General features: G+C 35.6%; 1 protein-coding gene across 4 annotated transcripts in view; it reads right to left on the reverse strand.

Annotated features, from left to right (window-relative positions):
• Positions 1–305: 305 nt before the first annotated feature.
• The window catches only part of RUFY2 (RUN and FYVE domain containing 2), a 28,052-nt gene continuing 13,061 nt past the window's right edge, over positions 306–15,296 (reverse strand). For 3 of the 4 annotated variants that reach the window (XM_075025326.1, XM_075025325.1, XM_075025327.1), the window contains 9 exons: positions 14,501–14,617; positions 13,654–13,821; positions 12,037–12,134; positions 7,911–8,030; positions 6,053–6,182; positions 5,350–5,444; positions 4,236–4,284; positions 3,222–3,299; positions 306–2,362 (listed from right to left, as the gene is read on the reverse strand). In XM_075025326.1, coding sequence (XP_074881427.1) covers positions 2,219–2,362; positions 3,222–3,299; positions 4,236–4,284; positions 5,350–5,444; positions 6,053–6,182; positions 7,911–8,030; positions 12,037–12,134; positions 13,654–13,821; positions 14,501–14,617 — 999 coding nt within the window. In that variant the 3' untranslated portion in view covers positions 306–2,218. Of the gene's footprint in view, positions 2,363–3,221; positions 3,300–4,235; positions 4,285–5,349; positions 5,445–6,052; positions 6,183–7,910; positions 8,031–10,966; positions 11,164–12,036; positions 12,135–13,653; positions 13,822–14,500; positions 14,618–15,296 lie in introns of those variants that run through there. The other variant, XM_075025328.1, reaches the window with a different exon arrangement.

Genomic DNA, 15,296 nt, shown 5'->3' on the forward strand with positions numbered 1-15,296 from the left:
GTGAATCACGATCTGTCAAAGAAGAGGGTTTTATAGAAAGACAAAAGGTACAGGATTAATAATAGTGCGGTCCAAAAAACTGCTAAAAGCAGGCCAGGTACGTAGTTTGATGCTAAGGGAAATAAAACCACGCAGAACATAACAGTATTCACCATTTTGTTCAAGGCAGAAGTTTTACTTTGTGTAAGTAAAAGCAATCTGAATAATTACACACTACTTCAGTGACGTCTTCCCATGCAAACAGAACAGCACAGAGGAGAGGAAAAGATCACAGTTCAGTAATAGAAATCTAATTTATTGCAGGTTATGGAAATGCATTATATTCTTACTTTAAAAGATGGCCCATTTTTAAATTAATTGTGTTTAGTTGCATACTTTTTGAAAAGTTACTTGTTAAAGCAGTACAGATCAGCATCATCTATATCCTAGATCAAACCTGGCTGCATCCATACCTGCCCCACGTAAAGCCCACCGGCAACACTCTCGGAATACTTCCAGGAGGCACTTGAGCAGCACTTGGTCTGTTACATCATTAGCACAGTAGCTCCCCACTCCCCAGCGTATGCAAAGACTTTCTAAGCAACTTGAACAAGTCATAAGAAAATACTCAAAATACTCTGAATTACAAAATTAAATAAAGTGACATTATTCCCATATTTAAGTTGCAGATCAATTAAATTTATTTTTTTTCCAAAAGCTATTTACAGATTTACAAGTATTTGTTTTGTATTTTACAAAAAGTTACATCAGGTAATTTTAAAAACATTTTTCTTTACAAAAGCTACATAAGCAACTACATTGAGGTGTTAAAAACAACAGCTGTATTAGCTTTTAGAATATTAACTAAATACCTATCCTCAAAAGACAAAGCTAAGCTACACAAAGTGCAAGAACAATTAAAAGACCTGTTGCAAAGCCTCCCTTTTCCTGTTAGCGAGAATATTCCAAGCCCATGGCTGAAGGAACTACCGGGCCAATAATTCTGCTGACGGCTCGTCAGCGCTGACCAGAGCGTGGAGATGCCACGGCTGAACCCCATCGCATGAGCAGCTAAAGGGAAGAGGGTAGACTGGTTCTAGTGCAGTGACATAGAAGTGAGGACAATTTATCAAATGATTTATTTGTATTTGCCTACGGGAAGAATAAGGATTTACACTGCAGCAGAAGTTACCATCAGTGTGAAGAGTGGTCAGACCTAGACGTACTCTAAAGTGCTCTGGAAAAAAATACAAAGTTTACGAACAAACTCTGAAAGTTTGAGAAAGATGATGACAAAATAAGGAAGAATGTTCCTGTCCAACACAGAAAGGATGCAGTCCCCAATATTTAATCCTAGTCTTTCTTGGTGGCAGATTGACTCTGCTTCTAGAGCTATACAGCGACTACATGTACAAGCTTGAAAGCATGACTTACGTGAAAATAATGTTCAAGGTTACAGACACCATCAGGCAACAATTTTGTGATGGACATTTCTCTTTTCATGGAAACACAGATATGTCAAATTAATAGTTAATAATTCAGCAAAACGCACCTTCCTTCATGAAGTGCCTAGAGGCACTGTTCGTTACCCGACTGACAAAATCTCCCCTTCACCTCTGACTACAAAGAACAGACTTGTCAGTGCAATATTCTTGGATGTATCAAATCTTGATAATTGAGGGGAAGTAAACAAATATGGTGTTTGGCAATAACTTATCAGACCACTGCATTAATTGCATTACTTTTTTTAAAATACAATTTAAAACTAGCTACTGCACAGGTTTGCTTCACAACAGAATATCACAGGCACATTCTGCAGCAGAATTAGGTTGAACTTGTTGCAGACTAACCTGTAAAAACAGGTAAGTTTATCACCTTTTCCAAGATCATCGTAACAACTAAGATACTCATCAAATACAGGTTAACACTGAGTCTCCTCTATAAACTGCCCTGCTTCCTCCAAAAGAGCTTCTGAGCCATCTGTTAGACTAACATTGTCATCTGTATTTTTAAGACGTGCATTTTGTACATTTGGGTACCATTTGCTCTACTTGTTTCAACAGGAAGCAGACAAATAACTCCTCCATGGTACCTTGAAAATGCAACTCTAAACTGCTTACCTGAAATTCTGGAAATACTGCTGTATATTCTTTAGTTGTTGGGTTTGTTGTTGTGTTGGGTTTTTTTTAAACAGGATTAGCTAAATACCAAAAGGTAATAAATATCTTGTAAAATAATCTTATGGCACATTAGAAGAGCACCGCTGTATAAGTATTGCATGGCAGGAATCACAGACCCGAACAGGCTTTGGTGAAGAAGGCAGAGGCAGTTCATTGTCAGAACAGGCATTACAGAAGATCTCACCACAGTTTCGACAATGATGCTAAATAATGGGGAGAAGATTAAAAATTAAAATTTACAATGGAAATATACTTGGTAATTGGATACCAATAAACAATATACGCAGAGCAATCTGAAATGTGATTCCCTCCACTTCTTTGGTCTGAGCATGGAATCAGTTTTCAAAATATAATTCATCTAAATCCCAATCTATGATGCAATCCTAGACAGACCATGGTCTAGGATTTCACCACAGCAGATAGCTAGCTAGATGGTCTGTCCAGGACCATATATATTTTTAGGGTTTTTATTTATATATATATATACACACACACATATATATACACACGCACACACACACACGCTTTGCAGATTTCGTTCAATCCCTGGATTAAGAACATACTCTGCTATATAAAAATATAATATAAGCAATGATATTCAAGACACTGGATGATTCTGTCAGGTAGCTAATTGAGATTTAACATAAAAAGGTAAAAAAAGATTCCTGCACACATTAATAAAGCATGGAAATGAACATCACATTTTACTTTGACAATAAACTCATAATTTCTTACTCTATTGTATGAAAAATGCCATAAAAAGACTTCCACACATGTCAAATTGTAATAGTGCCAGAGCTGACAAGCGTTTGAGATGATGATTCCACAAAGTAGGTTGAATAATTTTTAAGTATATTCCTTTGTGGCACTTCACTAAAAGGCAGTGTTTCTTTTGAAATTAGGGCCCAGCTGCATTGTACATATCGAAGAACCAGAAAGGCATCTCAAAAATAACTATGCATTCATCTGAGCATTGACATTTCATGCTGCGCCTCTAAGATAATTAATGTTTTTCTCATAATACATGTAAACAAGTTGGAAGAAATTTCACTAAAGTTTTACCTTCCTTTTGGAGAGAGAAAACTCCTTTTCACATAACTTGCAATGCGTAGCCTCTTTGTCCTTCAACCAAACCTGGCCCTGGAGAGAAAATCATCATGACTGATGAAGTATCTGATGAAGTTAAACTTTGGGTTCCAGGGGTCAAGACAAATCAATAGCAGTACATTTACTGCCTGAATTGCTTAATGCTCTGAGACCAGTATAATGTGTCTCAAAGACACTCTAAAGCAGTGCAAGACTGCTCCAAAACACTGCAAAACCTTATGAAACAAGACAGAGCAGGAATAGGTGCAAAGAGAACATGCTCAAGGTAGTAAAGCTGGTCAATGGCTGAGCTCAGAAAAGCAGAAAGGTATCAAAGTCTCAGAGCCGAAGCCCATTTCCCTGCCCATCACATAGGAACAGTCCCCAAGATGTACGGAAGAAAAAAAAACCAGGACAGTGTCAAGAACTGTTAATTTCCTTCTGTCTAAACCAATTAATTAAAACAGGAATTTGCTCAATAAAACCATTTCAGACACCTTTATTTGGACTGAAATGATATGCAAAGTGACATACCACGTGTTCAAACACGTCCAGACAAGATCTCTGCTCTCAAGTGCTCCCTATGTATCTTTAAGAAAGTTCCAAACCTCTCAACATTACTGATCACATTTTATCAGCTTTGGTGCTACAGGTTTACTTAATTCCTAGGACAATCAAATATTTACTGATCACTGAGAAGTAGTATATAATTTAAGCTCAGTTGGTTACATATTCTGTCCCAGATACACTCTGTAAAATATAGGATGTACCACTGCAAGAAAAGTGTCAAAATGCATAGCTGTACATCAAGCAAGAAAAATCAAAATCAACTGAGTTATGGTTCTCTCCCACTGGAGGACTCATACAATGAGTCTCTCCTGAGTAGTTGCTGTTGGAGAGAAGTCTTCTCATGCTTACGAAATATTTTAAAGGGAACAGCCAAAAAAAAAAAAAAAAAAAAAGGTTCTCTTCCCTCCAAATACTACTAACCTGCAATGCTTTGTTTGCTTCTTTTATGTCTTCTATTTTCAGCTTTGATCTAAAGAATAAGATAATGCTATTTCAAACTTCTATATTGTCAGATGCGGCCTAACAACTTTAAAAGTTGCAGGTACTTAAAAAAATACATGCCAAGTACTCTGAACTTTTAGTTGGTATTTTATATTACAGCAGCATCCAGGAGATGCAATCAGTATCACGCCCTGCTGTACTAAGCACTATACAAAGACAAGCTCTCTCCAAAGAGCTCAGAATCCTCTGAATGGCTGTAAACTTGCTTGGGGTTATGTGGATAAGAGAAATTTGTACCAGCATAGCTCTGTGCAAAATACCTAAAGCTAGCACGCAGCATTGGTACAAAACCAGAATTTAAACTTCTGGGCTTGTACAAGACCACATTATGTCATTATGGAGAAACCAGCCTCCCCACAGCCATCCAGTGCTAACCCACTCAGAGTTGACTGAGTCACAGTATATATGTGAAGTTATTCTATAGGGCATCAAAGTCCACACTACTTAGAAGTAGTAAACTACTTACAAGACAGAGATCATTAAACGAAACTTTAACAACATGTAACAATAATGAGAGCTGTGCTCAGAGCTTATTGCTCACTAGAGTCTGAAGGGGTTTTGGTAAATCATTCCCTTACATCCTCTACAGACTTAGCAACAATGGCCTATGATTGTCATACAGAGAAACTTCATGTCTTCAAAGAATGGAATCCACGAACATGCATGCTCACAAAAAGATAAGCACTTGTCCTGCTGGAGCCAGAGCTGTTTTCTACTTGGTTTCTTCTTTGGGAATGCCACAGCATGCAAACTAGCCAACCATTTTCAATGCAAAACAACTCCTAATGCCCCCTGGCCCTTTTAAACTAGGATTTTCTGTTCAGAGCACTATAATTACCCATGAGTTTACAGCCAGCCCACTAGCCAAAACCAAAAATAAACAGACCTGACCTAACTAGATATATTTCTTTTTTGATAACTGGTTAGGTAATATTGTCATATACAGTCTAATTCACATGACCACCATCCTATTATTTTTCTTAATTCAAGTTTATCTGACAAAAATAATCGTCATCATGAATAAGGAAATTACTCGCTCAGCTTGGATGCCAGTTCTTCGAGAGCAGCTTCTTGATCTTGACATATCATTTTCAGTTGCTTGTTCTTTTCCTGAAGTTTAAGGAACTCCTTAAAACAAAAAACAAACCAAACAAACAAACAAAACAAAAAAAAAAAAACAAAAAAACCCAATTATTCTCAAAATTGTATTTGCCTACTGCCTATAAAACTACTACCCAAAGCTAATCTTACTGAGAAAGCCAAGTGAATGAATGATCCATCACACTCTCTATTAAGATTCCCAAATCCAACTCGAACAGCAACAAGTGAGGATTAAACTCTTAGACCCCAAGAGATGAAGCGGTTTTGCTTCTGCAGTCCTCTCCAGGAAGAAAATAAAAATGATTGATTGCAGAGATAACAATACTATATAGCCATGTATACAAAGTCAGAGAGAAGCTGAAGCACTTTCTGGCCTATGATGAGAAGACAGTCTTCAAAATAACTGAGAAAGGAAAACAAAGATTTCATTTTTCCTTATTCAAAGCAGAGTTCTGATCTGAGGACTAAATGAGGACTAAAAAAAGATAATTTTTTTCTTAATCTATTTGTGAGAATACATTAATCTAATCTTTCTTATCTACTTGCAGAAATTCTTAAAAATACCATGTCTAAGTCCATAACTAACTTTGCAGTCAATTTCTAAATTACTAGTCAAGTTTTACTGCAGAATTTACTTTTTTAAGGTTAATTATTTCTTGGGTCTCTATTCTCAGATGAGATACAGTTTCCTTTTCCTTTTGAAGATCATCCTCTAAGGTTTGTCGCCACTCTTTTTCTATCTTCAAATCTGTTTCCAGCTGAAGCCTATAATATGCAAAACAAACAAAAACCCAAACAAAATCACTGTGCACAAGAGTATCATTTTTAAAAAAACAAAAATGAGTTTATTTCTGGGTGCAATATACTATTATCATAATAAACAAATTGTCAACTTATTTTCTAAAGCAGAAATAATGTATCAATATCATAGTATTTTAGACATCAACACAATAAATAAACACTGTCACTTAGAAAATGCTTTTAAAAAGAAGTGTATTTAAAGGACCAAGAATATGGCATAATTTTGAAGAGCTGACCTTTGCAATAAACAAGCAAGAGAAGATTAACCACAAAATTCTAAAGTATTTTTAAAACATGCATAAGGCAAAGCCCCCTTATTTGTATTTGTTATTTAATTTGTATTGTTATTTAATGTTATACCCTTACATGTGACTCTTCTAGACTTTAGACTAAGGCTTATGGCATTTTGAACAGAATTGAAAATAAAGGAGGAAGGACTTTAAACTACTCTTTTTATTGAGCTTTCTACATAGCTGAGGGTCAACTTAAAGAGGGATCTAAATTCTATTAGTTTAACCGGAGTCCAGCTAAAGGAATTAGGGCTACTCTGATGGAAGATCCACTCTAGCTGGAATTTCACTATCAGTTTCATGGAGGAGTTGGTGTTTAGAATGTTACGGAGAAACCAAAGGATGGAAGTACACTGCTCAACCTTCTAAATCTAAATTGTGCCAACGCAATAAGAGAGGAAAAAATCTGAGAGTAGTCATGCAAGGTTTTTTGCTGGAAAACCTGTATCCACATTAATTTTCCTGTTTTAAAACCCAAACCATTTTTAAAGGAAAGACTTACATTTTGGGACACTACCTCAGCATCTGGCTGGAAAAGATCAGAAGTGAACATGACCTTGAGGTTTCAGAATTGCAGAATTCTAAGGCTGGGGTCTGAACTGTTCTTTTGCCAAAATCTGCAAAGATGACTGTGGTAGTAAAGCGAACATTTGTCATGACAGTTAAACAAGTTTATTAACATTCAGAGTTGTAAGAAAGGCAGGGTGGGCTAATAATTGGATTGGAAATCACTAATTTTTAAGCACCAATCCTTGTCGTGCCACAGATTTGCACTGTCTTAAATAATTTACTTGTTATCTTTCCAGAGAGAACACCTGCCCTTACAGGGAGCTTCTTACATTACATATTTATTTAAATCAGTACTGAAGGATTTAACAGGAGAAAGACTAGAGGGTTGGCTGTTATATTACTTTTTAATATTTATGACTCCAGTGGATTTTTATTTTTTACTTCCTGTACAGTGCTAAGTTAAACCATTTCTACCTTATTCATAAGCCTGATCAATTAAACTATTCTTATGCCATTTCTGTTTAAGTTTATACTGCTACATACTTGCGGGTTTTGTTAAAAGTGTGTCTTATTACTACTACTACACTATGTATTTTTCCCCACCTATGATAAATTCCTCATGAATTAAGCTGGCACTTTCAGACAAAAAGTAATGCTGCTCTTTCCCCTCCTTTCAAGCTGCACGCCATTTTGGAGGCACCCAAAAGTAGTCTGACTTTCTTGGAATGGTGTCTTTTCTTCCATCTTGCCAGTACCTAACATGAAGATCTTTAGTATTTACATTCTGTTCAAAACCATTTATCAACAACCAGCCTGTATTAAGACACAGGACATATTGCAACGTTGAATATTTACTACTGTATATTTTTCCAAAAAGGAAAGATATACTTACAGCTGTTTCTCCTTCTGTGAGAATTCTTTCTGCAGACTTTCAGATTTATTCACATATTCCTGTTTAAGTTTCTCATCCTCGGCCTCAGCCTCCATTTGAGCCTTCTCTGCTTGCTGCAATCTGGTGTAATTCAAATCAACTTTGGGTAAAACTGAAGCTAGAACTAGGGTGTAGAGGGTGAAGAAGACAAATAAAAGAAAAATGGGGAAATAGAAACATTTCTAAATAAAAACAAAGTTTAGGGGAAACTCACAAACTCAAACGAGAAATCCGTACAATGCCTAGAGAACTAGCTCCTGTTTTTTCATACAGTAAGAGAGTAATCACTGTAAGTAATCACTGTTTTATTTTATGCTCATGAATAACAGATGCCAAAGCATGAGGATACATATTTTAGAATTGAAGCATATACCTTAATGCTTTTTTTTTTCCTTTAGCATATGTTCATGTATTATTTTTGGAAGCTTTTTTTTTTCCCCCTCCCAAATAAATCCTGTAAAAGTACTTGGCTTGTACTAATCACCCATTAAGACAGGGCAGAGCATGTGTTGTGCAAAAGCAGCTCAAGACAATTCAGGCATAAGGCTGAATACAGAGCACTGCAATCAGACAGCAAAAAAACTTAAACTAGCCTAATACAACAAGACACACCCTGACAGGTCCCACTACATTTATAGAACTACCTCAACTACATCATATTACTAAATTAATTTAAATAATCTGTATTAAAAATAATGCATTCTTACATTGGTTAAAATAGCTCCATACTATAGACAAAATAAATAAAACCCATTAATCAGGAAATGAGGGATTGGGGTTTTTATTTAATCTTTCTTTTCTGAATTCTAGGGGTTTGTTAATGCTTCAGCTAGCACTCCCCTTGGAATCCATTAGTTTACTGTTGTTCCTCTCTGCTTGGTCACCTCTTCATGCCAAAAAAGATGGATGTAATGTAACAAAAGTCAAGTTACTAAAATGGAACTTGTGCTATATCATGGCTACACCTGTCTTGAGGAAAAGGCAGGAGAGTAAAAAAGCCTGTAAAATACCACTGAATGTCCCCACCTGCTGTGTCGTGTTTAACAAAATTGTTTCAAGGGCCTCTCAGGTAAGTGGTGGGAGACATCTGTGATATTGTCTCTCTGTGCTTGATTGCTCACTGCCCAGCAGCTAGCTGAATGCAGAGTTACTCACAACTCCCAATGTCAACTAAAAAGAAATTAAGTCAGCAATATGTCTACATTTGTGCTTCTACTGATGAAGTTGCACCAGCAGGGGCTTCCAAAAGCTGCCAGTAAACAAGTGAAAAAAGACTGGAATGAAACTACCTTATAAAGTGTGTGTACTGTCTCATTCAACTACACCAGTTGTTTTAAGAATGTTCCCAGTCACATTTGCAATGGTAGTGGCACAGAGGGCCAAAACATCTATGGAAAGGAAAATACTGGGAAAAAGCAGGGTCAATTCACTGGGCAGAGGCAGCTGAATGAAGCTACACAAGACAATAACACCAAAAGCAAGTTAAAACTGTCCCTAAATCACAAATTGAACCGGAGTGTATTTTCCACAACCAAGGTAGAAAGGGAGCTTGCTACCCAAGAAACATGCTAGCCAACCCAAGCTACAGCATGATCCTCCAGACTAGCACCGAGGCTAACTGCACCGCTGTAATTCAGACAAATGCTTAGCTGGACCAAGTTCGCAGCAGGATTTGCGATTCAGATGTTACTGAAGCAGATACTTGTTTGCATAGATGACCGTGAGATGGTTAACGCTCCCATTTCTGCTATGGTCTACCTGTTGTTCTATTCAGTGTTTCTGGTTTAGGTTTTCTTTGAGGATGGGAGATACATATTTATTTTTATTTTCTAGTAGCCAGCCCATGTTATAGGCTCTTTCTGATTCCAAACCAAGGAATAAGGTAATATATTATCAGGGAGTAGAAACCCCTTCTGTATTATTGTGTCCTGCCCCTACTTTTGCAAACACATCCCCTTCGGCTTAAAAAGACCCTAAGATTCTTTTCCCAGTCAACTTCCTCTCTACACTTGAGAGCAAACATTGGGAAGCACGTCAAAGGCAGTCAGCAGCTAAAACTCTCTTATTTCTGCAGTGCAGGCGAGCAGCAGCTCAAAGCAGAAATATGAGTTGTAAAGACTGCCTAATGATGGGTGGAGGGAGGAAAAAGGGGTTGGGCAAAACCACGGGTTATGATTACAGTGTTGATGTAGCCACAGAGAGGCAAGATCCTTCGCTGACAAACAAGTTAGACAGGTTCAGGATCTGGGGCCTAAACGTAAATCCTATTTATTACTACAACTTCCACTGTAGCTATCGCGGTGCAGCTGTTCTAGGCAGGAGTCACAGCTACAAAATTTGCGAGAGCGTGCTGTCCTTCCTGTCTGGAGCCCCATCCAAGTCCAGGCTCCAAACACATTTTAACTCCATGAAAATATTTTACCCCACGTCACATCAGCAAAATGGAATTGTGCTTCAGCTGTTTTATCCCCCACACCTGTAATTCTTCCACTGTACAAACTGAACATATATGTTGACACCACCCTCTTTTTTTAAATATATTGTTCTGATATAGCACTCAACCCCCCTTCCCTCAAACTCCTGTCACTCTGTTTAAGAAAACAGTGCTAGTTACAACCAAAAAACCCAACAGAGAGCATGCTTTTGGGATAAATACAGCCTAAAAGTGAAAGAAATAAGCAGGGGAGAATGGAAATACTAGTCAGAACAGCTACTTTTTAAATCTATTAGTACCATAAAGAATAGGAAAATTCACTAATTAGAAACAAATAACATAAAAATGTAGTCAAAGTAAAGATAGCTAACCTTTTAAAATAAACTTTGTTTGACAATTAAGAAGTGATTAAATAGCATTAGAAAACTAGCTTACATTTGCTTACTAATAGTGCAGTTTACTTTTTTCTTTTTTTTTCTTTTTTTTTTTTTTTTAAGAGGGGTAAAGTGAGATCGGAGATGATGTTCTTTCAGAAAACAAAATAGAACCCAGCTACGATCAGTTACAGTGCAGGATTTCTAATACCACTTTATATTTAAAGTTGTAATGTTAAAATTCTTAAGTTGTATTTTATCAGTAATTATTTAAACACAACAGATCTGGAGGAGCTTTCAGAATGATATATCTTTGACAAGTTTATACTGGTGCTGAGCTTCATTGCTGGCGCATTTGATGAATGACATTGCAATAGTCCTAGTTTGAGTTAACAGATCTTTGTCACTTCATGAATGCAGTGGACAAAAATCAAAGACAGATGAAGGCAGCAAAATAGTAAAAACAAAAATTGGGATAAAGGATAAAAAGAAAAAGAAAAAAGAGGAAAAAAGGATGTCAATAAAAGAATATTCATGTCACTAATTTTTTTATACATAACCATGTTTTTCATAATCAGATTTAAATGAAAAAAAAGACGTGTCAAACACCAACATGACAGGGCTTATGGATATGTTATATTTTACAATTAAAAAGATCAATGTTGCATACAGGCCACTAAATTAAAACATATGAATCACATTTTTAATATTATGTAATACATGCAGTCTAACCATAATGTAAATTTATATACTGGAATTTTAGTCTTTCACTTTTCAACCCTTCAGTGTAAAAACTCATTGAGTCATTGAAAATAATGGTACTTCCAAAACAATGGACAACAATTTTAATAGCTTCAGCAAATACAGCAGTGATCCATGAAGGCATTAAATGTTTATATTAAGCACATGCTTAAGTATAAGCAAGATTAATGCTTTGGTTTCTATTGCATTTCATTCAGGTGGGGGAAAAAAAAAGAGGTAATAATGAATCAGAATTTTGAAACAGCTCAAAGAACAACTTTTGATATCAGCACAAAAACCTAGTAGCAAAAGAAAGATGGTGGAGGAAGAAAACTGAGAGATTAAGTTTGTATTTAAAATAAGTATATTTGTTAAAAAGAGAAAAAAAGTCAAACAATAAAGCACTAGTTACAGTTTCGGAAAGGTTCTTTTTAAATTTTCTAGTTGAAAGTCACATTTCAGTGGCAACTGTGTAGGAATGCAGTAAAATGTAAGGGCATGGAGACATGAATGGAGAAAAACAAAGATGGGCCTGTACCTTTGTTCTAGTTGTTTCATAGTTGCATTAATTTGATTGGTCTTATCCTCTAATCGGCCAATTATTTCATTCTTTTCTTTCATAGCATCTTCAGAAACCTGTGTTACAAAAAAGATTAAAACTGAAGTAGGTATATATTACACTGTTAACTCATGGGGTTTTTTCTTCAGTACCTGAAGGGAAAAATGTTTAAATGGCTTCAGGTTTTGATTCTTTTTAAACATTTAAACAATTTTAAAATGTAGTTGACAGGACTTAAAATTTTATACCTAGCAAATTTGTAGTTTTGTACTTTGCAACTGTAGATGCTATTTAATAAGTATTTATATTTATATACTCTAATAAGTAATAAGTAAAAAAACATTTTTCATTTTGGTTTTCTTTCTTAGTTAATCATTTTGCAAGTCAACTTAAATTCACTGATCATCTTTTTAAGTAGTCCATTAGAACCTTACCAATACGGAACTAAGATGCTTAGTCCTGGAAATCACTACGGTTCTCCAACTCTTATCAAACTACCACATGCACCTAAAATCTTTTAAGAATTTTACTATCACATCACAATTTTGATTCCTTGCAGAGCTGTTTCAACTGCAACTTGAAGATCTAAATAAAATGTAGAGCATTATTCTTGCTATACAGATCAACACTATCAACTGGTCCCTAAACAGCAGAGATTGGGCATGATTAAACTGTTTTACTCTGCCCAGGAAGTGGATCTGAATGTCATTAAGTGAAATCAGTGTTACCCACAGTCCCCAGAAGTACAGCTTTAAAAGAAAAAACAAACCCTACAGATCCTAACATACTGAACAACATTCTCTTCTTATTTTTCTTTCCAGCTCTATTTCTATTTCTCTTCCTCTTGTCCAGTGTACTCACAGTTGCAGGTGGAAAAGTAGCATCCTTTGTCCATCATCTCAATTATCTCTCTGCAGCACCCTTATTTTTTCCCCTCATCCTGCCACAGATTTGGCTGGGGTTTTGTGGTTTTTTTGATAATTTATTCCATAAATCAAATTTATGTTCTGCATAAATAATTCACTGCTAAACTTCCCTGGTGTTTGGTCATTTGTTAACTACATGTTGGGTCTCCGAGATCCACAATCTCCCAAAGCAGCATTGCATTGTTACAGATTTTCTTAATTTGTTAATAGATTAAAAAAAAACAAACCACAACTATAATTAGCCTTTTCCATTTAACACAACCTTGTTTTCCAAATGCCTTTCCTTACTTTCAAAGTTCAGATCTCCTCTTTAACACCTCACTATGTGCCTACATTCTCTTGGGTTTTTATACCAAGATGGTGTAAAAAGTTCCATTATCACTAGATATACTATTACTCTCTGTATTCCACATAGCATGCTCTTAGGCTATGATCTTATTCTCATGCTCTTTTCTTGTATAAACCCCCTAACGTTAAGTGACTGCCTTAAGAACTTCTTTGTGTGAAATCATGCTTATATCAGTAATGTTCCAAAACGACAAGCTGACCTAAGAAGCGGAAAGGAACCAAAAATTAAGGAAACAGCAGTATTTAACTAAACAAAACGGTAATGCATCTCTCACACCAATCAAAGTCATTTCATCAGTTTTGTTAAAGATTGTTCCTTTACCTGCAGCTTTTGGTACATTTCCATGTTAATTGCTTTAACTTCATCAAGCTGCTGTCGAAGACCTATGAGGGTATCCTGCTTCTCATGGATGTCCTTCTCCAGCAACTTCATGGCAAGTTCTATCTCATGTTTCATACTAACTTGAACCACTAGCTCATTCTCCATATCCTATAAAACACAAACACAATGCAACACAGAATATCTAAATAATTATGTAACATCTTATCTCTGTTCTGAAAAAGACAAAAGCTAACACTAACACAGAATATTTGAATAATTATGCAACATCTTATCTCTGTTTTGAAATAGACAAAAGCTAACACTAACAGAGCTGCAGCACCACCTATTTCACTTCAGAAATTCTTCCCCTCTTCAACTTTGCAAATTATTCCCTACATAAACATTACACTCTCATGTACTTAGTGACCAATTTATTTTTTTTAAATTTGGGAGAATACAACTCACATTAAGAAATTACCCTGCCAGTGTTGCATAGAGTTGCCTAATTATTAATTACCAAAATAGAACTAAAGGATTTCTCTTTTTACAAGAAAGATTTAGCATACATACAGAGCATACAGTAACATTAACAACTTACCTAAAAATTTCTCAAAAAAAAAGTATTTTCTTTATTATGCTTTAGCAACATTGTTACAGAAATATGATGTATTGATTGCTCCATTAAAAAACCCTTTTTATTACAGGCAGTTAGAGAAAAGGCGATTAAAGTCGATTAAAGCCAGCATCTAAGCTCAGCAAAAGCAAAACTAGAAATATTTATATACTGACTTTTCTCAAGCATAATCTTTTCTAGAAGTGCTGTGTAATCCTAGAAAAGAACACTTACTTGTCGAAGTTGTGATTCTTCTCGAAGCTGTCTACGTGCTTCATTGTACATTTCATCTAAACCCTGCCTAGAGTGTTTGTATGTCTGAAGTTCTGCTTCAACATCCACTTTAGTTGCCTACAAAGATATAGAGAAACTTTCTTCATCACAAGTTTAGCAATTAATAGCATAAATTTAACACTTGTGGGGAAAAAAAAAAAGCAGCTTAAAAATACATTCTCCAAGCACAGTACAAACATGGAAAGAGCTGTTTCTGCTATGTGGTCATCAGTTTTATAATGAAAATTGAGTAAATCTAGCAAAATAAACATCTGCATTGCAGTACAGTCCTCCTTCAGTAAATCACTCTAATACACAACTATTGCAGTACTGAGCAATCCAAACATCTGCTTAACCTGTGCTTTTACCAATTATCCTGTAAAACATATACAAGAAGTTACATAAGGAGCTACAAATCACAGCTTAAAAAAAAAATGTTCAGCAATTGTATACACGATTACACCATTTGTCATTCCATATAATGAGACAGGTCTGAATAGACAGTTTGCCAACTAAAACACATGCTATTTTGATAAGATTTTCAGAAAATAATGCCTTAAATGCTCTTAGATACAGCTTACAGTTTAAAGAAAAAAGGAAGAAGGGAAAAAAAATAGAAAGAATGCAAGGAAAAATGCTACAAAATTTACATATGGTTATAAAACAATCTAGTGTCCTATAATTTCAATATATTTATGCCATTGTAAAGTTTCCCAGATTTAATAGGTCCTTTCCCTAATAAAAGATGTTTTAGATT

This window comes from Buteo buteo, chromosome 4, assembly GCF_964188355.1.
Source record: "Buteo buteo chromosome 4, bButBut1.hap1.1, whole genome shotgun sequence".
NCBI lineage: Eukaryota > Metazoa > Chordata > Aves > Accipitriformes > Accipitridae > Buteo > Buteo buteo.